Source organism: Thunnus albacares, chromosome 7 (genome assembly GCF_914725855.1).
Source record: "Thunnus albacares chromosome 7, fThuAlb1.1, whole genome shotgun sequence".
Classification (NCBI taxonomy): Eukaryota; Metazoa; Chordata; class Actinopteri; order Scombriformes; family Scombridae; genus Thunnus; species Thunnus albacares.
The window spans coordinates 24,363,906-24,386,195 of record NC_058112.1 but is presented as its reverse complement, the minus strand read 5'-3'; the positions used below and the strand labels follow the sequence as shown (position 1 = coordinate 24,386,195).

Genomic DNA, 22,290 nt, shown 5'->3' with positions numbered 1-22,290 from the left:
CCTTCGAGCTTGAAAATTCCACATGAATGTGCCAAAAAGTCGGGAGTTTTTCCACAGCACCTTAACACAACATGTATATGTGGATCGGAGGATGTTCAACAATCTGTAAATAAATGCAAAAAAAAACTTGTGTGTTTCTGTTTTTAGATCATTTAGTTTGTATGTACAGAAAGCACTTAGATGTAAATGTTAATAGATTAATGAACTCCTAGTAGGAGATATATATTTGGAATACTTTAGACATTTAAGATAGGTGGTATTTGTTTGAGGATAGGGAGATGCATTTGTAATCAGCAGAATTTATTTACATACACATCTGTAAATCTTGTTTTATTTGGATATCATGAAACATGCATTTCATAGTGGTGTTGAGAAATATTTCTCTCCATATTTTATTTCCATGGCTTTAACTATATGATTCTGTAATTGTTTATTTATGGTGTCGCTGAAAAAGAGAAATCCCCTCATGGATAAATGCCTTGTTAACTAGCCAATGTTAAAATACCATCTGCAATTAATGAGTTCTTTCTTTTTAAGACAAATATGTAATAAACATGTCACCTTGTTTGGCCTGTTTGTGCTCAATCTGTGCAGTTTTACAAATGCTGGATTGCAGTGCTCAGATGCATAATTTATCCACATTTTGAGAAAATACAGTCAGCAATGAGATGTCATGATTATAAATACATTCTGTGTGTGTGTGTGTGTGTGTGTGTGTGTCCTTACCTGTTTTATAATGCTTTTGACGCACGGAAGTGGGAGACCTTGGTAGTTGGATTTAATAATCCACTTCAGCAGGTGGTGACCCAGCACCTCAAACACCATACACACATCTGGGATGAAGAGTCAAGGACTCACATTACCATGTCTCCGTCAGTCAAACACACACACACACACACACACACACACACACTTCTGATCAGGATACGTATGCCATTGACTCCAGAGATCTTGAAGTCGTCTATCAGCTGAACCACCATGTCCTTGTTGGGGTCGATGGGGTCGCTCTCTCTCACCTGGAGGACAAAAAGACAATGACATTAAGCAAACATGACAGGAAGGAAGGATAGAAGATGAAGGACTGACAAGGGGGGGATGAAGAGAAGATAAAAACAAAGAATATTTAAGTAAAAAGGACAGAAAGATGGTAAAACAAGGAAAAAAAGGAAGAAAGAGGGAATGGGATGACTGAAGGAGAAACAAAATATGAGGGGGACACAACAAAGGTAGTGGAAGGAGAGGAGAGGATGGAGTATGAGGAAAAGTGAGCAGGAATGAGAAAAGAAAGAACATTGGAGGTGGATGTGGGAGATATAAAGATGCTGAAAAATTGATTCTAAGATGACTGTCCTCTGCACCCACCATGCAAGATAAATGACCAGTGTATCTTTAGTGCTTTTTGTTAACAGAAAGAGGGAGAGGATGAGATGCAAGGTGCGAAGTGGAAGAGGTGAGGAGGTAAGAGAGAAGGAAAGGATGGGAAAAACAAACAAAAAACTAGGAAGAAGACAGGAAGGAGAGAAAAAAATGAAAACAGAACAAACAAAAGAACAAAGCGAGATGAAAAGAATAAGACTCCAAAACCCCCAAATATCAAACGCATCAGATTCTCACACATCGCAGCAGTTTGATCTCATCCAGGGCTGTTTCTGTGTAATGCTGGGCGCTCTTCACCACCTTCATCGCCACAAAGTTCTTCACTCTGTAATGACACACAGACGCATAATTTAATTTAACACTGAATCACGCACAAGTAGGTTGTTGTTATTAATATATCCATGTCAGAAAAAGCAGGAATTACTACATGAGCCAATATTATAAAATGTCCCTCGTCACGCCTTTATTACACGTGTGTTTTGCTAGGCTGTCGTTCACACTGCCCACGCTGCCACTAGGGATGCAAATATAAAGGCTATGTGGCATTTTAAATCTAGAACAAATATTAACACTAATGATTCAGCTTAAACACATTTTTGGTCTCCTAATAGTCCACATTTACAGTTCCTCTTATATTACAATATACTTAAGTATTTTTAAGTGCAATCAGAGCTCTTTTTGAGAGGTCAAATATGTTCATATTAGCTAAAAAAAAAAAGAGCTACAGCTGAGATGATTGGTTGATTAACCGATTAGTCGATCAACAGAAAATTAGTAGAGGACTTCTTTGACAATCGATAAATAATTTACGTCAATTATCAAGCAAGAAATGCCAATAATGAACTGGTTCCAGCTTGTAAAATGCTAGAATTTCATACTTTACCTTATTTTATATAACCAAAAGAAAATAACAGTGGTAATAATATAGTAATTATTGCTCTGACGTTAATTCATATGTAAATCATACATACAATACATATTAGGTGATATAAAAGAAGACACCATAAGACTTTATAGTGACACTCTGACTATAACCAAGGGCCATTATTTGTCGAGGATTGTGAGTGACTGCAGAGCGTGCGTCAAGTAACCTCCTTCTCCAACTCATTAGTTCATGACCACCATTAGTGTAATTAACACCAGTGACATGAGTAAATGAGTTTGTGTGCGCGTGTGTGCGTGTGTGTGTGTCAGTGAAAGGTGACACTGGATTGATGATACTGTCATCCATCCACCCCGGCTGCCACGTGAACACAGAAACATTATAGTGCAAATGGACAGCTTTGGTGCCAGTGCAGGGTGGTGTTGGTTGCAACCGTTGTCGTGGTGACATGCCAGATCCTGTCAACAAGTGCGTGTGTGGTGTGTGTGTGAGTGTGTGTGTGTGTGTTTGTGAGAGCAAGGTGAAGTGAAGGTCTGCAAGAAGAGCCTTTGTGTGTGCACGTGTGTGAATTTGTGTTGGTGTGTGACAAGTGTTTTTTCTGGGTCATGACGTGTGTGTGGTGTGTGTGTGTGTGTGTGTGTATCTTTCAAAGCCAATACTGTACTCTGTGTGTGTGTGTGTGTGTGTGTGACACTCACTGTATGTCCCAGCACAGCCATACGGTGGAGAAATGGCCCCACCCCAACTTCCTGATCACATGGTACCTCCCGTTGAACAAATCCCCGATCTTCACCGGATGGTACCCTCCTGAGAGAGATAAAGAGAGAGAATGATGAAGGTTACAGGCGACTGTAAGTGATAACCAGGCAATGACACAAAATCCATTAGCGAGTAAGGAGCGCAAGGAAGGCAGCAGAGAAGGAGGGAGGTGAAACAAGACAGAAAATGAGACGGGAGAGAAGTGTTACAGATTAATAAAAAAGGAGAAACAAGTATAGAACATTTACAATCACAGGTGAAGCCCTACAGAATATTATGATAAAGAGACAAATGAAAAAGTTTCCTAAATGCTCCATTTCAGACCTAAAATAGCTGTCGATATTGTGCATCATTTAGAATTGAACAAATACAGTTTGAGTAGTGTTTTGTATTAAGTGTTATTGTATTAAGCCCCTGGTCTTGACAAGAATGTATACATGTATTTGCATGCTGCCATTTTTTTGTATGCACAGTATAGTGCCTGTGTCCTTAACAGGGAAGAAACATAAATATAGTATATTGATGAGATGAAGGTTGACAGCTTGTCTTAACTCATTAGGCACCTTACTCAACCTTGACAAATTAATTTTTTTAATTTGCCCTAAAACAACAGTCAGGTGCCCAAAGGAACATTTACCCATGTTTTTCTTGCTATAATCATCATCAGTCCTGTTCATACTGGCCATTAGAAGATCCCTTCATAATGCACTTCACATGTAAGTGATGGGGAGCAAAATCCACAAGCTTCCTTCTGTGCAAAAATGTATTTAAAAGTTTATTTGAAACTAATATGAAGCTTCAGTCGTCCAAAGTTGCAGTCATTTTAGTGCCAAATTAACTATTTTCATTACTATCCGTCCACTGCAGCTGAACAGGAAAACACTGTATGTCAAGAGGGAATGTTTAATAAAGTGTATGTAATTGTGGTTTATATCCACTTTATTTGACTAATTCAGAGCACTGAAGACTCATATAATCTTCAAATAAACTTCAATACATTTTTTCTCAAAGTGAGGGCTGATTTTGTCCCCCATCACTTACATTGTGAACACATTTGGAGAAGATCCTCTAATAGTCATAATGAACAGGAGGAATAGTTACAGCATGCAACACCTGTTTCTTTGTTCATCTGGGAACCTGACTGATGTTTTAACACAGAACACAAAAATTGTGAACCTATCTTTTAAACATTGTTCAAAACCACAGAGCCTCATAGTTGTGTAAACTATTTAAAGATACCGATATCACTGCTTATTTTGTAACAGGAGTGCATACAAGAAAGGATAGAAAAAAGGCACAAACTCTGACTTTATAGTTTTAAACTCCATAAAGTTATCTTTCAAAAGAGACCAGGATCATGATCGTAATCGAAAAGGGTTGAGGGCAGTAACCATTTTATTTTGGGTATTTTATTTTTGGCCTTGTGCTTATTGAGGGGTTAAACACTTGACACCATGACACTTAATGTATACAGTACATACAGTATACAGTATACTGTATGGTAATGTACATTGTATGTTTCTTCCTTGTGTGCATCCTGTGACTTCACAGTGGTTTCATCATGCTGTATACATGCTGACACTTTTACTCTTAAAGCATTATTCTCATACATTATTACATGCAGTATATAGTATTCCATTTATTTCGAATGTAATGCTGAACTAATGATTATTTTTGTTATCGATTAATCTGCTGATTTATTTTCTCGATTAATCATTTTGCCAATAAAATGTCTGTCTGATCAACAGTTCAAAATCCAAAGAAGTTCAGTTTATCATCATGTATGACACAGAAAAGCTTCAAATATTCACATTTGAAAAGCTGCAACCAGCAAATATCTGGCAGAAAATGATGATTATTCGATTATCAAAATGGCTGTGGATTAATTTACTGTCCATCGATTAATTGATAAATCGTTGCAGCTCTATTCTAATGTTTTTATCAATTACTGTGTCAATACTCCTACACAAGACCAATATTTTGAAGATGCTAAGCTATTGTATGTCACCACTCTGATCAAATAGGACACCAACTGTATACTCACTGTATTCAAAAAAAATAATTCAGTAATTGTTTGTTATGCATCACCCTGGAACTGAATACGATGATCTAAAATGAGACATCAAAATCCTCTTTGTTCTCGCTACAATGACACTACCAGCTGGCAGAAAGAGAAGTCAAGCTTGCCAGGTCTATATTTGTTGTAGGTGTATTTTATTGAACACAAACTTGGGAAGAAAAGTGTGAGAAAAGCGTGATTACAAGTAAAATAGCGCAGACACAGAGGAAAGATGGGCAAGCTAACACATATGTGCACTGTAATAATACTCATAGCATACTGTTCCTACAGTAAAAATATTCAGAAATGTATGAAAAAGCTAAGAGTTTGAGAGAAATATCAAAATCACTGCAGTTTTTTAACAAAAATCCAATAAAAGGAAACAACAATGAGAGGACAGTGATGTGATTTTTTCTCCTTCTTTCACCCTACTATCTCACTGAGAAAGCAAGATCTGACAGTTTTGATATGCTCCTTCTAAAACATAGTAAAAATAAAGAATTTCCCTGCAAAATGAGATATAACATGAGATATAAACTTTAAAACACACTGCACTACTTTTTTATACAGATATCGAATGATAAGAGAAGTGTAATGATCTTCAGTGTTAACAAAACGGCTGTGCGGCATTTTAAAACTTAGCAGTGTAATGAAAATGAACCTCTCAGCAGACAGCACAGTTTTTTGGCATCCTGAGCGACTGCTGGAAGCTACACTGCCGCTCCTTTCTGGCAACAATCAAACAACCTTGAAACACTGGTGTCACAACTACTGAGCATGTCACACTGATGTCTAGGATGACACTGCTGCAAACCCCCGTCAGGATGACGGGAGAAAAGAGAGATGTAGAAGAGCAAATACAAACAGAAACAGTGAGGAGACAGATCAGCCATTGTTGAGCTCTGTATGACAGATGTAGAGGGTGGAAGTAATGATTTGGGACAGATGACTTCAGTATGTGTGGGTCTGTCTGTTTATGTGTCGTTCTGACCTTTGCAGTAGTCTGCAGGGTCCTCCTGCTCCTCATCGTCGGAGCCCAGGATCTCCTCCTCCGGCTCTGGGGGCCCTGCCGGCTCAGGGGGAGGTGGAGGGGGTGGCGGGGGAGGAGGGGCGCTCACCGGGGCTTTCTGCTGGGTCTCAGGCCTGTAAACACACCAGTGGGATGAAAGTTAGGTAACCTCTCTGGTAACTTTTCACTTCACATCCGCCTCCCAGTCAGAACATTTTCTTTCATATTTTTTTGATATTTCTAGCCGTGACTCACAGAGAGTGCAACTGTAGACGGAGCTGTAAGTGCAGATGAGTAATATCAAAATAATAACTTGTGACATTTTCACATATATATATATATATATAAATGTCAGTTCTTGAAGTCTGTGTTGATGATTGGCATCATTCAACAGTGATTCATCCAGTGCTTTTCATGAAAGCTTTTACATTTGCTGTTCTGAACACACTGTGTCAGACGGGTCTTTCCTATAAAAGAAAAAAAAAGCTCAGAAAGTGATGTACCGTATGTCTGTGTTTGGAATAAATAAAAGAGGAACTACAATTTGCATGACCATCGAAAGCATTTAAAGTGTTGCTGAACAAATAATGAAGTGCCATCTACAGAAACACATATTTTATCAAAAGAATGTCCAAGAACATCATAGCATCAGAAATATTTTAAATTACAATACAATGAAGTTATCACAAGTCCTCTGCACAGCAATATATTGTTTTCTGCAAGTGGAAGATTGAGTCTATTTGCACAGCATGCTTTACATGCCACTCTAAATTGCTTATCATTACCTCACTTGGATGTTTGACTTTCACAGTGCAGAATAGATGCACTGTGTGTGTAGATAGCCATTTTCAAAACGAATCTGCTGAAGGGGGGAAGTTTCTCTAACTTAAAATCCGTAAGATTTTCATGATGCTATTTATTGTCAGCATTTTTTCAGAAATAGCCACTCAACAGCCACCTGCTTGACATCTCAGACATGAATCAGCCAAACAGCGACCACCCAGAATCAGACAACCACTTTAAAACATGTGCAATGTAAAAATAATAGTGTTCTTGTTTGAAATATTCAAACAGATTCAATACATGTATCTCAAACTAAGATGACAACGGATATAATATATAGAATGATGGAGAGACAGATGCATACAGATAGAGAGAAGAGATCAGACATTTTTCAGGGTTCATGTCCCTGATCAGTCCTTTCAGTCAATGGCCTTGTTCCACTTCCTTTTACTTAACTAAAATGGGACTGAGCCCATGAGAGGGGAAACATAAAATAGGTTGCAGAGTACAGCCTGCCTCTTTCTCCAGGACTGACTACTTTTTGGGCATTTTAAAGCTGGCACTCTTATCCAGGGCGACTTACAATGATTGATCAGGCAGGGGGTTCAGCGTCTCGCTTTAGGATGCTGCCATGGCACACATGGCTATTTGTGGAGATTTTTGGGAACACGCCTGTAACGTTTCTGTTTTGGATCGATCCCACCAAAACTCTATGCCAGTATGCCGCTGCGCTACGTGTATCAAGTCACTGCAGACTTCTGTGTAGCACTTTTTGGACGTGTTATATTAATATTTCCGGATACTCTGACCAAATTTCATGCATGTTGTAAATTTTGATCTAATTAGCTCACAGTTCATTACTATTCACGTGTCCTTTAGAGAAGTGGTTCCCAATGTGGGGTCAGGATCCAGTAAGAGGTCACAAGATCAATCTGAGGGGTTATGCAACAGTCAAAAAGGAAGTTCTGATGATTTTCAGACGTTCCTTATCCTTATCTTATCTTACTGGTTAATTTTACCTCTTAAGGCTTCAGAAAATTATTCAAATAAAACAGAGTATTCCTTGTTTGACCTTATCACAGACATGTGGGACCTGTGATGGGTCACAAGTAGACATGGTTTCATTTTACTGGATTGCAAGCACAGAAGGTTGGGAAACACTGCTTTTGAGTATTGAACACTTTAACTCTACCACTGTATAATGTACCGTCAGTACACACAGTGTGGATGTAATGCCATCTGACAGATTTGACAAATTTTTTGTGCTGGCAGAATACTACATACTTACTTTGATTTAAGGACATTTCCACAGTTATCTAACTCTGTTTCTGTTAGCTGAGCTCTTTTGTAACAAGCCTGTAATATATAAACTTATATAACATTCTGTAAACTTTTATTGGATTTGGATGGCATTTGTCTGGATTTCTGTTATTTTCCTTTCTTGTTCTATTCTCTACACACAACAACTTTTGCACATCTGTCCAATCCCTCCTCTGTTGCTCTTCCTGAGGTTTCTTCCATTTTTCCCTGTTAAAAGGCTTGTTCAAAGTGAGGAACTGAGGATAGAGGATGTTGTATTGCTATACAGATTGTAAAACCCCCTAAAGCAAATTTGTGATTTGTGATATTGGGCTATTCAAATAAAATGACTTGACTTCACTATTCAGAAGAACAATGTACATTTATCAGTCAGCTGTATGATTTCTAAACTGCAGTCATTTGGAAAGGTTCTACACATGACCAGTTTAGGAAGACAAACATAAGACAGACACCAAAATGACAACAAAAAGCAATGACAGTACATAAATCATGCAGAGCAACAAGAACAGCGAAACATCAATGCAACAATACAATGCCACATCCACTATCCACTATGCTAATAAACATGCAATGTGCTTGGAAGTGAGGTTATGGCCCTCAGTTTCATCAGTACCAGGAAAAAGGCTGGCATTTTTCATAAATCTAACATTTCCTGATTGTGTCTCAATTTAATCTTCACCTACAGAGAACTAGTTGTTTCAAAGATGTTTCTGTATGACTAAATTTGACAACTTCCCACAAAAACAGAGCATGAGGAAGCTCCACAAACACTTCCAATTCAGGGTCACCTCACAGTACCGGCAACATGATCAAATGCTAAATTAAGACAGAAAAAAAATATATAAACACACAAAGCCAGTGCTTGTGAGCTGTTATAAATTGCGGTCACAGACGCAGACACATGATAGAGCCTCTCGGTGCGTTGCCATGGCAACTGCAGTGCAAGGGGGGGAAAAAAATCCAGGACACAAAGTGTTAACGTGGTGGCGACGCCAACACACACACACACATACATGCACATAACGGCAGTGGTTCTTCCAATGCTGCAGCGAAGAGCAGAAGATAGCTTGGCATTGAGATTTCATTGCTATTTTACAACTGACACACACACACACACACGCAGTCGATGGCTGTGTCCTTGCAGTAAGATGCTGCTTCTTTACCAAAGCAGTCACGTACAGTGTCATACATCACGTCTATAAGCTCAGAGCTTTTATACGGCTCATCTCGCCATTGCCTGTACCAACACTTAGCCCCTCACAACTTTCTGGACCCGAGCCAAGCGGCAAAAACATTAAGAAAGCAAAGACATCACAGCCTGAAAGACAGGCAGAGGAGAGAAAGGAACACGAGGAAGAAGAAAAACAAGACAGAGGAAGACGAAGTAGGAAAGAAACAGAAAGAAATAGGAAGTCAGAATCAGACAGAAACCAACAGCCAAAGAGACAGTTATAAACAGAAAGAGGTAGACGGACAGACGGAGAAAAATATGCAGGCGGACAGACAAAAAAAAAAAGTGCATACGAAAAGACAGAGATTGATACGGAGAGACAAGTGAGAGACATATGAAAAAGAATTCAGCGGACAGAGAGGAAGAGACAGAGAGACAGATACAGTATACATAGAAAGAGAGAGAGAGAGAGAGAGAGAGACAAGCAGACAAACATGAGCAGAGACAGAGAAAAATAGAGAGGCGGGAGGGCAGAAAGAGAGTAGTAGGCTGACAAGCGGAGAGACCAGTCAGAACAAAACAGAGACGCAAGAAAAGAAAAACAGAGGCAGCAGACAGGAAAAAAAAAAAACAGAGGCTGCCTAAAGAGAGAGACAGGCAGAAAAATATAAGAATGGAAAAAAAAGAGCGCTCATGCAAGACTTTGCTTCGCTTTGAAGCTATATACATTTGACACACTAGACGCTTATTCGGTCTCACACGCAGCCTCTTTGTGGGTGAATGTTTTTTTTTTTTATCAACACTGCTGTGTACAACACTGCACCCCATTCTACCTCAACATACACTGGAAAACATGCGGAGGTGGAGAAAACACCAGGGTTAACAAAGAGGAGGCTGACAACCAGCTCACCCTTGAACACCAAAACACAACAGAGCTAAGATCATTAACTTCAAACACACAGCGTGGCGTTCAAGTCATTAGAAATTCTGTTTTCTTTCTGGTAGTGGTGGTGGAGATTTGTTTTTTCCTGTTTTTTTTTGTGTTTGTGTAAAGGTGAGATGTTATCATTTCTAAAGAAAGCCTGCTGAAAAAGTGCTAGTGAACTATGCAGAGTGCTTTACAACTGCTTTATGACTGTTTAATATCCTCTATTGCTTCTATACCTTTGTTAAAAATCTGCATATTTACTGTAAACTAAACCACCTGAATCATTCTTTTAAATCATTGATTTTCAAACTGAAGTCCAACAGGAAGAAGGGTATCATGCGAACCAATCAGCTGTGATTAGTTCTCCCCTCGGGTTTAAAAGGTGTACTAATCAATTTCCTCCACTAATTGGTACTAATTTACACACTAGGAGCACCAATTTTCTCCTCAACAGGAGGGTGTACATACGTCGCCTATATAGCTACTGTGTTCTTCGCCATTAGCATTCTTGTTTTTTACTGGTTACAGAATATTTAAGCTATGGGTTTACCCCCTATTTTTCATCCGCTTGTATGGTTTAGGATATAATTATACTTCTGCACATTTGTGTGATACTTTGTTTAGTAGGATACAAACAGAAATTGTTTTGTAATTGTGGGTGATGCACAAAGACTGACCGTTTAAATTAGCTTGAAGGAAGCCAGACATATGAGAAAGATGTTTTTGTTCTGATATTCAGCGTACAATTTATATATGTCATTTGAAATTATACAGAAGGACATATAATGTAAATTATGTTTTTTCTTCTGCTTTGCATATGTATTACTGGAAAATACATGTTATTTTTTTTTTATGTTAACTAGATAGTGGTGTCTTGTAAACAAATTTAATATGGCTTTTGGGGGAACTTTATTGATATCATTTTGAATGTTTTATCATACTGTGATCAAACTTTTTTACTTATTGTTTATTTTCACTTTAGTTTTTGGCCTTAGCTTTGTTGTTGATCTTGTTTTGCAAAGCACTTTAGGCTGCATCCATGCATGAAAGGTGCTATACAAATCAAGTTATTACTAAATGTTCAGCATGACATGGAAATTAAAACAAATGAAATGTATGAAAAGTGGATGCACAAGTGACAAAGGAACAATACATTGTCTGAAAGTTATTCTTTGTCCTGCTAATGGTAAGAACTACAGAATATTTTTTTTGCATATGGTATTTTTTTAAAAATTCAACTTCACAGTGTTTTTTAAATTTTAAAATCAAATTTAAACTGTTTTAAAACAGTTAAAAGTGCTTTTAGTTTTGAAAAATAAAGACTAAAAATAAAAGCTACATAGCTACACAATACTGGGCAAAGGCTTCTAGTTTTTTAGAGGAACTGGCTGCAGAAAAGACCAGCAGTGGATTGTAAAAAGCAGACTCTAATAAAACTAAAAGGGTGCAGCTAAAGCGACGGTTGCACTGACATCCTGGATCTCATCACAGTTTAACAAACATCATCTGTAAAATTTCAGTTGAGATCCAACAGCCTCCAGACAAACACATATTTACCCACAGCTCCTGATAGAAATCTCAGGAGAAATACCATTTATCATACCGAATGTCATACTGAATGTCAACTACACCTTCAATCACTTATCTATGGTGCCTTTTAATTTTTGTGCATGACTGCGCTTTGAAGGTTGTGTCATAAAGGTTTACGACCATGACTCTAGCGGGTAATAACCGTCTTTTTCGTCGTTGCGGGCATACCCGTCACTTGTTTTGTCACTGGTAAGACAGAATGAACTTGCAGTTGCACTAATTTGGGTGGGTATAACGGAGGAGCTGTGCTGATGATCAGGATGGCATAAGCACTTTCATGGTTCAGCTTGACAAGTGTGTGTGTGTGTATGTGTGTGTGTGTTCACCTTGCCTCAGGCCAGCAGAGGAAAAGCAAATATGAACCATGCGGAATGTCCTGTGTGTACAGTGTAAGTATTTTTATGTTAATATAAAAAGGTGCTATGTGTGTTTGTGCTTATAAAGCTTATAAAGATATTGTCCACTTCTGCGACAATGCTTGTACCTCTGCAAGTGATATTCATGGACGTTTCTTTGCACTCAAAATACTGTAATAATAAAGTATCTTGAAAGTGGTAGCGGTGACTCTAGCACAGGTTGAGACAGGAGTCTTTCAGCCTATAACCTCGCACAAGTGAAGGTGAATAACTGCAGAATGTGCCTTCCATCCTTCAACATCTCGTTATGAGTGTGGACATGCCCGGACTGCTTCTTACACCCTAACCCAAGAGTGTGTGTGCACAGATATGAACAGACACACACACAAGCTGCCCATTTTCATCCTCAGCATTTCCACTGTCACGCCCAGCAATGGCATCTGTAGCCTCAATGTTACATTTTTATAAGCCCAGTATGTCTTTTTTTCCTGGATCCAGCATGCTTTATCTGAAAAATTAGCATACAAAAGAACTTTCCCATTCATACAATTGATGCACAGTATTATGTGATTAGTTAAACTTCTCATTGCACCAACTTGAAAGGTTTGTCTTGTTGCTAATCAGCGGAGAGCAATGTCAAAGCTCCATGATTCACACCTGAAAACCATTTCACTCAAGTTGTGTTGAAGGATGTAGAGAATATTGAACAAGAAAACAGATTTCATTTGACAAAATCCACAGGGAGGAGATGCCACTGATGATTAGATCCTTAACCTGTCGTAAAGCAGTTTTCCCTTCCACTAAATTCCTTGTCATACCATACTATGTAATCGTGTCTGAACAGTTTTGTTGTTGTAAACCGCTGACTCGACAGGGCAGCACTGAGAATGTGAACAGTGGAGAGATGAAACAAGATCAAGATTTACCCTCAAAACAAGCATCGAGTTTAATATAAATACAGTTCTGTGTCCGCAATGACAAGAATCCACTGCTATCATGACAGTTAATAGACATGTCATTTGTATCTTGCATTCTCTGGATGTAGACGTTTGTTGACAACATCAACATCAATCTATTTCCAAGTTTTAGGCCCCAGCGCAATGTCAGGATTACCACTTCTGCAGCCTTTACAAGTTATGAACATGCACGATCTATATTGATATAGTTCATGTATTTTTCTTTTGTTAAACTCCATAACTAGTAAACTGGGCAATGCACCAATGCAATAAAAAATGCTGTGCAGGGATCTGTAGATGCATACCATGCCCAGTGTTGTTTTAAAGGTATTGAATGTTTCTCAAGATATGAATCATTTGAAAATAAATGATGTTGGTAAAGTTCAGTTCAGTTGAGATCTTTTTGCAGCAAGGCAGCAAACACAGTAAGACAACTGAATACATTAAAGTGCTGGTGCTATGCATGCAATTCAGGATAAAGGATGTATGTTAAAAGCAAGGAAAATAGTGGTAAGCTTGTGTGAGGATGTTCGAGAATCCTCTCAAAGGTCTGAACATCTTTTGTATTTTAGTCTAGGCTCTCTCGTTGCACAATGACTTCTGTGTTTCTGAAGTCTTTCTGCCAAGTCTTGGACACACAAATTCTGTTTCTGCTTTTTACAGACACAGGTTAACTTGTTCTGAGGATTCTAGTAAAAGCACTTTTTGTTGAGTGTTTTTGCTTTGTTTTGGGGTTGTTTTTTTTTTTACAATTTGTGTTGCAATTCCTCCTTCCGCAACAAATCCGAAACTGAACCAGTTAAAGAGCAGAATTCCACAATTGCTTGTTTATTCCTGTTCGCTTGTGAGGAATCTGGGTCTCGCTGTGTTTGTGAGTTGAAGGAGAGTGGTTATATGCACATCACGTAGGTGCGAGGCTACCACAGAACAACATCAATGAAAAAAATCACACACTGTGTTTGCCCCATTTAATGACACGTACCTACTGAGCTTGAAAAAAAAAAAGGGAAGTAAAAGATTTTTTCTTGAAAACAACATCAGTGTCAAAACGAGACTGAATTACTAATACAAACATTTTAACAACTACGGGTACCTTTTATAACCTTTGTTTTGAGCTTTGAGTCATTTTCTTCCCAAAATGCAATGCAAAATTACATAAATACATTATTCTCATAAGTATATTCTTATGGAAATTCTTTAACCCAGGGCTGCATTGCAAATCTTTTCAGCAATTATATGTTTTCTGCTTCTTGAGTCCCACACTTGAGACAAGAAAATTATCATCTGCAGTTTTCTATATTCTTCCCTGGCTTTTGATTGATTAGGTCTAATATTTTCATCTGCATTTCTTCATAGACTTGACATCAATGACCTGAGCTTCTGTTAATGACAGAGAAAATCACAGAGCGTTGCTAATACATCACTGACCGGTGAGAAGCTGTATAGGACAGTTGACCGCTCTGGAGTTCAAACTTGATGACTCATCCTTAAACATGTCTCGTTATCACCAAGGTAACAGGTATTCCTTAGCAACAAGAGCATTATCCTCCACTGACAATGTTTAGGCGTGGGTTTCACACCAAGGGTGTCCTTCAGCTATGCTTAGCCATTCCGATGCAAGTGTCTCTACCTCTGATTGATTCATCGTCAGTCTTTCATTCTCTACGTCTCTCCATCTTGGCCCGTGTTGGCAGGGAAGCTGACTCATTCTCTCCTCTCCTCCGGAGTATTTGTCTGTGTGGAGAACTGAGATCTCACCACTATTTTCAGGATGCAGCCTGACGTCACAGGCTGCGCTGCCCCCACATAACCTCTCGCTGCCATTATGGCTCTGCAGGATCCAGATTCATACCACCAGCTGTCAGTTCAATGCATTTTCATAAAGCACAAGGCTAAACTCCCATACACTGTGAATACCACTATGAATGTGCAAGTGGGTTCAGCCATAATCTTTGACTTCTATTTTGGCTTCAGAGGGATTTTCACTGGCTAACACTGTGAATCAACAATTGCATTTGCCCAGACAACATCAGCCCCAGGGCACTTAAAGCAAAACCAATGGTTTATGGTTATGATAACACTGCGGTCACCAAATAATTGCTGAGATCTCAGAATGGGATCAATCAGAGGCCAAAGTCAGGAGTGGGACCTCACGGCTGTCCATCAATACGAACAAACTTCTACAACTCCTCTTGTACTGAGGCTCCAAGATAGCATTACTGTAGCTGCTGGAAGATGTCACTATGGCTTAGTCAAAAAGCATAGCATGCTCCTGATAATCGTGTTAGTCGAATCTGTTACTTCCAGTCTCTGGGGAGAAATCAATACATCGGGTGCATGCGATCATGAGGATGCAGGTGGAGGGCTGGGCGGAGCGCCACAGGGAAGAACAGAGTGATTTGCTTTCGAGTCTCATGCATATTGTAGCTTTAAATACCGTGATAGTAAGTTTGCAGGAGCGTTCCCACACCCTTTCTACCTTCTGGTACAAACAGTTGATTGATGTAGGGTAATCTGTCTTTAAGTAATTATGCATAATTATGACAGCCTTGAAAATGTTGCAGGTCTTTAACGCATGTAGGCCTAAAAAAAAAGGATGTTTTAATAATGTTTTAGTTGTGCTGCATTTTGTAGAAAGAATAAAACAATTCAATTGGTGATTATTCATAAATGATTCTGTGGGAATTACTGCCTCTCTATGGCACATTATCAGAATTATGTGTACTGTATGTTTGGAGTGTGTTGCAGATCCGTCTCTACTGTGAGATCATGCTGTCACCACCGAGTGTCCTCTAATAACTCCTCTGACGATGGTGCATCAATAAGAACAATGCAAAGGATCAATTGAACAGAGTAATAAGATTCACTTGCAACTGGAGCAAAACCGAGAGGCTAGAAGTTCATTTTGTGAAGTCGGATGATTCTACCTGTTACCATCGAGAGGGAGAAAGAGAGACGGTGGAAATTCACAGTTTCTCTCAGAGCACAAATCAATAGAAAAGTATTATAATGATTAGATTAGCTAAAAATACAGCTTATTTATGCATCATATGCATTACAGCTCTTTGGCAGCTGCAACTGCGCTCAATTTTATTTATCTATTTATTTTCCTGCATGCTGCTTTAATCCTCATTTTCTAGTTCTTCTTCATGTTGAGATTTGTATTCCCTGCATCCACCTCTTGTTTGGCCTGTTCCCTGAGCTGCTGTAACAATTGAATTTCCTTCACAGGAATCAATAAAGTGGCATCATAACCACGGTGCTACAGCTAGCTCTGATGAAATACGAAATGCACACAATGCAGCTTAATGAATCTATGCATTTTATAGTAATAAATATGTTTTATCAACAGCCGTGCATTCCTGTCTGCTACCCCCTTACCCCCTCAATGTCTCGCTAGATGACAGCAAGAGATTCAGATAATGAATGTGTAAAATGTAAACTATAATTTGCTCAAAACAATTACGATGGGGTTGCAGTGTTTTGTTTAGCTCTCAGTATTTAAGCCAAACAGCTTCCTATAAATAAACACAGAAAAATATAAATACTCAGACTCTGCTTTGTGCCGCAGGGTTCAGGCCACACCAGTATATATGAGGCTGAATTGACTGTTGCTGAAATTCCCCACAGGCAACCGATGGATACAAGACCACACGCTATGCTGCATCGACCGAACTGTACAGCGGATATACGGTATGATGCATGGTGCGCACATGCACACACAAGCAGACGCAAATGCAAACACACTCAAAAATGACATGGCGACAAAAGCTAATGAGCAGGATCTATACATGCACATCTTTTGTACATGTACAGCACCCATCTGTTGATAAATGGAAATCCTGTATGATAAAGCCAGTTGACTTGGAATAAAATTTGCATTGGAAAACAGGAACACTGCTCTACATGGCTGGTAGGGTGGCATATATGCCCATGTGTACACACACACACACACACACACACACACACACATACAGGCACCTTGAGGCAGTGGAGGCCAAGTGGCTGCAGATTGAGTAGGACAAGCACAATGTCTCTATCTTGGAAACACAACATCCACACTTACACACAAAAACATACAGCATATTTCTGTGTTTTTCTGTGCTTACATGTGTGTGTGTGTCATTTGTGCCCTCTTGTACAAAAAGCCATTAGTCTAGCATTCATGGTTTACTCTGTTCAGTATGGCAACTTTCAACCACATATCTTACACACAGAGCCGCTGGGTATCGTCATCTGCCGTATCTTTCATTGTGCCGTGCACTTTACACTCTTCCATAGTGCACTCATTCACTGCATCCTGTATGTATACGCATTCCAATGACGTCAGCCAGCCACAAAGCCTGGTATTGTGGAGGTTACATCCACCCACGCTCACTTACATCGAGCGAGAGCGCCAGAAGAAGAAGCCATGTGCATGTATGTAAAATGTTAACACAAACGTAGGCTCACATAAATGCACATGCAGGCACAATGAAAGCACGCTGTGCCCCCATTAAAGGATATTTCTCATTCACCATGTGATATGAGCATTTTCATCACCTGTGGTGCTGCACACAGACCAGATCGGGAGTTTCTCAACAGGAAGCGAGGTTGAAACACTGTGAATCAGCTACACAGCTACACAAACACTGTAAATCAATCTATATTAAAGATATCGCAATTTCAGTGGAGAACAGCTACAACAACTAGTGACATCTAACCATAAATTCAACCAAACAATCAGCCCGCATTACAGTCCAGCAGCCGAACTGGTCATAGAGTAATTTAATTAGAACACACAAATCAGAAGTGAGCAAACCAAAACGAGAAGAAAGTATCACGCCTCCATGTATTAAAAACACGTTATAATTACGTTTATCATTTCCAAGTTATATCATTCATTTTCTGTCATACTACCCAGTCCTACTTTCTATTGCCCTCATAACTTTTGTATTATTTTACAGCCCTTAGATACTGTCAGGAAGTCACACTGAGCAGTAATTGTGAATCTGAAAGGAAATATCTCCATTCATATTTCATTACGTTATGGTTGTTCATAAACAAGAGAAACCGAGAGATATTCAAAATAAATGAGACAAATGTCAAGAAAATAATGAGAAAACCTTTCTTTGATGTCACTGCAGGAAAAACAACAGGTGTAATTAATATTATGTTAATAGTATCAACGATGGCTCGACTCCGCCTGAGTGTCGGTGCACCATCGTTAATGCCATTAACTACACCTCCTCACACACTTTTTAAAGTCACAAAGTCATGTCAATGCCGATGTCAGCTATCCTATTACCTTGTTGTTTCTGTCAAAATCTAAGGAAATATATTGGATATAATACGGGAAAAACTTAAATTGCTGTAACCTCATGAGGCTTTTTTAGCTGAAAATGATGATTATCTCTTGCAGATTTACATTTTTATTTATTTATTGTAGCCTAAAGCCTATAGTCACAGTTATCAGCCATTGAATAAATTGTGAGGTGAGGAAGATATATTGGAGTAAGAGAGCAAAGTTTTAAGGAGGAGAATTAAAACATGGTTAAATCATGTCATCATTCTCTCAAATTAAAAGACAATGCTCTTGATGAAATATAGGATACAGATGTCATAGAAAGCTTAACTTTCATCATAGCAAAAAAAGAAAAACTAAACAACAAACTTTGACTTTATATTAACCATGTTCCTCTGATGGGCTGCAGCAATTCAAACCTTACAAAGACTTAGATGAGATGGCTGTTTCATAAGAGATATCTATATGTTTTTCAGAGAATATATTTTAATCTGCCTAAAGGTCCACAATTATTACAAACAAGAGTGCGAAATGATGTAATTGTTGGTGTGAGACAGTTAATTATTAGCACTGCTGCTATAGCCCGCTCACAGCTCCCATGGGTCTTCATTGATAGCGAACGTCTCATCTCCAGCTCAGTAACAATAATCCTCCTGAAAGTAACACAGCATTATGAGTTTTCAGAAGCAGGCTCTAAATCATTTCTATGAATGTATTTACTGCCAATCAAAGTGGATGTCATCATTAATGAGAGACCTATATAACAACAATAAGATATAATACAGGCCTAGCAATCCAAACAAGAGCCTTTATTTTTCTTTTCTTATATTTTACATGGTTTAATGTGGAGAGACATCTTTCCCTGCATCCAGAACCAGATTTTTGTTGTCCAAAATCATTTCCACAGACTGGCTGAACTGCTGCACAGGTCATTTGATAAAAGGAGAGAGATTTACTGTAGATGTTTTATCTTAGTGAGATTCACACCACTACATCATCACTATTAGGTCTCCGAAATAGTGGCGATATTACACGTCCTCCGGCATGACAGATTGCTGTCGTCAGCTCATAAAATTAAAGCTGCAGGAATGCAAATGAAAAACATGATTTGACTGTATCGAAACCACAGTTCTGAAATGAGTTTGGTCTACTCCGAAGACAGAGCTCAGCAGGTCTACAGCCAAGATGAAAGTAGATAATAATAATGTCATGACGCAGTCTTAGTCACATGTGTCAAAAGCAACAGAAAAAGCAACACAAGAAAAGGTTGATGCTTTGAAAAACATCTACAATTTTTTAAGAGTGGAAAAACAATCTGGATATTGCTGGAGCCAAACCATACAATGTGCTCCAGAACTGCTAAAACAAAACTACCACAGCCCTGTATGTTGGCCATGATAAAAAAAACATTATTTATCCCTTTAATCTTTTCAATCCAGTCCTTCTTTGCCACCTTCTTCCGCTCATTCTCTGCACACTTATTGACAAACATTTATTTATCTCAATGTTGAGACCAAAAAGACGCACCATTGTCTTCAAATTTAGCCTTACCGGTTGAAAAATGAAAACTCACAACCCCTCCTGAACATTGACCATTAGTCTTGTCAATCCGGCACCCCTCAAAAAACTGTATTTCCCTCATTCTTTCTTAACTTTTCCCACCTCTACCTGTTTCGGAGGGCCCTGTGGCGCAGGCGGAGCACACACAAGGCCAGACCCCATCGCTTCTTAGTGGCCGCACACGAGTTGTACTCCATAGGGCAGGAAAAAAAAGGATGGACAGATGAACAAGAGAATACAGTGGCTCCCTCTCTCTCTCCACTGTATACTCATGGATACAGCAGTGTTGGGACAACACAAACCCAGCCTAGGATTCCAGCAGAAGTCACGTGGGGCTGTGACACCCACCTGCTAAAGATCCTTCTTCTCAATGGCCATTTGAATTTGAGGTGTGAAAGCATATAGGCACTAATGCACACACAAATATATGTACACGTAGTATAATAGAAGGACAGATTGACGCAAAAGTGCACAAACACACAACATCTCATATGCAACATTCACAACACATCAGCACCTCTTCCATCCGCCTGACCATGAACTTGTTACCTAAAATACACACTGAACACTCTATGAAGACATCCAGTGTCAGTTAAGCTTCCAGACAACGCTGTTCCTAAAAAGTACTCGCATAATATGATCTGAATGTCAGGTCATTAACATACCAGTGTGTCTGGAGTCGAAGCTTTACATATTGCTCTTAGGAGTAGAACTGGGGCCTGTAGTTCCACAGTGTGGGTCAGCAATAAGGGATGGCAGAAAGATCAGCCGTGTTAAGTGCAAAGTCGGTGGAAAAAGGTGGAGCTAATTAAAAATAATGACACTCATAGATTGTCTCTCTACCAGCCATCTCAGCTACAGACACCTGAAACCCCACAAAGTTTAACAGAACTTAACCTGTAAATTTTTTCTAATAGTTCTGTTTTTATATAACTCTTTTGGGGGACATTTAAGGCCTTTATTAGATAGCTGAAAGTAAAGAAATGACAAGAAATGAGGGGAGAGAGAGATTAGGAAGAACATGCAACAAAGAACGCTGACCGGGCACAAACTGGGAACATTGCCCCCCAGGGTGTCCCATTTTCTAATCGTTCTTATTTTCTAATATATCTTACTGTAAGACATTGAATGGTGGTCTCTGTCTTGATAAAGGTTGGTAGATGGTGCGACTGAATCTGACTTAACTGTTCCATCCCTTACAAAGTCTGATGTGCTGTTATTTTTAGGCACGCTAACAGCGCGGCCCCAAGGGTTGGTCTGTCGGTCAGTTTTCAACTATCCTGTGAAATATCTCAAATATCTATGAGATGAGTCGGTACAGTCATTCATGGTTCGATGACAATGTATCTAATGATGTAATGTATCTAAATACTTGCAAAAACTAATGACATTTCCATCAGCTGTACTTTGTATTTTACTTTACTGATGATGTCATTTAGCGCAAGTACAGCTTCACAGAGTATACAGCTAGAATGGCTGTATACTCTTGGTTTTGTTTTACATATTACAACTTTAATTCATCAGCTTTCAGACAAACAAATATTTATCTACAACTTCTGAGGAGAAACAATCATCCCATTATGTTTTTTATCCATACATATGCCATTTTAGTGTCTAATTTGATGCATAATTTGCAGGGGTTTTTTGTGATTTTACATTTTTTGCATCTATCTCCTCAGTTCTACTGTTGCTATAATATAGTAAAATATTTCTATGATATCTCTCCGTCATCAGTATGCATAGGACTGAAAATAATTATGTTCATTCTTAAATAATCTGCTGAATATTTCACTATCAAGTAATTGTTTGCTCTATAAAATGTAGCAACATACCTTCTGTTGTATCAGTGATTTCATACAGTGAGTTTATAATATTTTTCTCTTGTATCATCAGAGTATTCGTGTCATATTCTAGTGACTGTTTCTCTGCGTCCTATCCAGATGCTCTCCAGATAATCCGGGACAGTATTCATAACACATTTGCCTCAGGAACAGGCCACACCCAACACCAAGCGAGTGCCAACACCAACGGGAAAACACCACTGTGTTGTAATCGGTCACTACTGCCAGTTTTCTGCAGTTAAACTAGAGGCCCGGGAGTAAGCTGAGCATGCCAGTTGGGGATGTTGGAAGTCGTTTGGAAATCTTTCATGGGTCCAGAGCTCAATAAACACCACAGACTCAGGCTGATGAAAAAAAAAAAAAAGCATACCCATGACCATGTTGCAGGAACAGACACAACAGTTGAACAGTGTT

The 22,290-nt window shown here is 38.9% G+C and overlaps 1 protein-coding gene across 1 annotated transcript in view; it reads right to left on the bottom strand.

The window, feature by feature from the left end:
* Positions 1-22,290, bottom strand: part of srpk2 (SRSF protein kinase 2) — a 69,949-nt gene that overhangs the window by 17,074 nt on the left and 30,585 nt on the right. The window contains exons 3-7 of the mRNA XM_044357657.1: positions 6,070-6,221; positions 2,959-3,067; positions 1,615-1,702; positions 929-1,016; positions 727-833 (exon numbers count right to left, since the gene is read on the bottom strand). Of these exons, the coding sequence (XP_044213592.1) occupies positions 727-833; positions 929-1,016; positions 1,615-1,702; positions 2,959-3,067; positions 6,070-6,221 (544 nt within the window). The remainder of the gene's footprint in view (positions 1-726; positions 834-928; positions 1,017-1,614; positions 1,703-2,958; positions 3,068-6,069; positions 6,222-22,290) is intronic.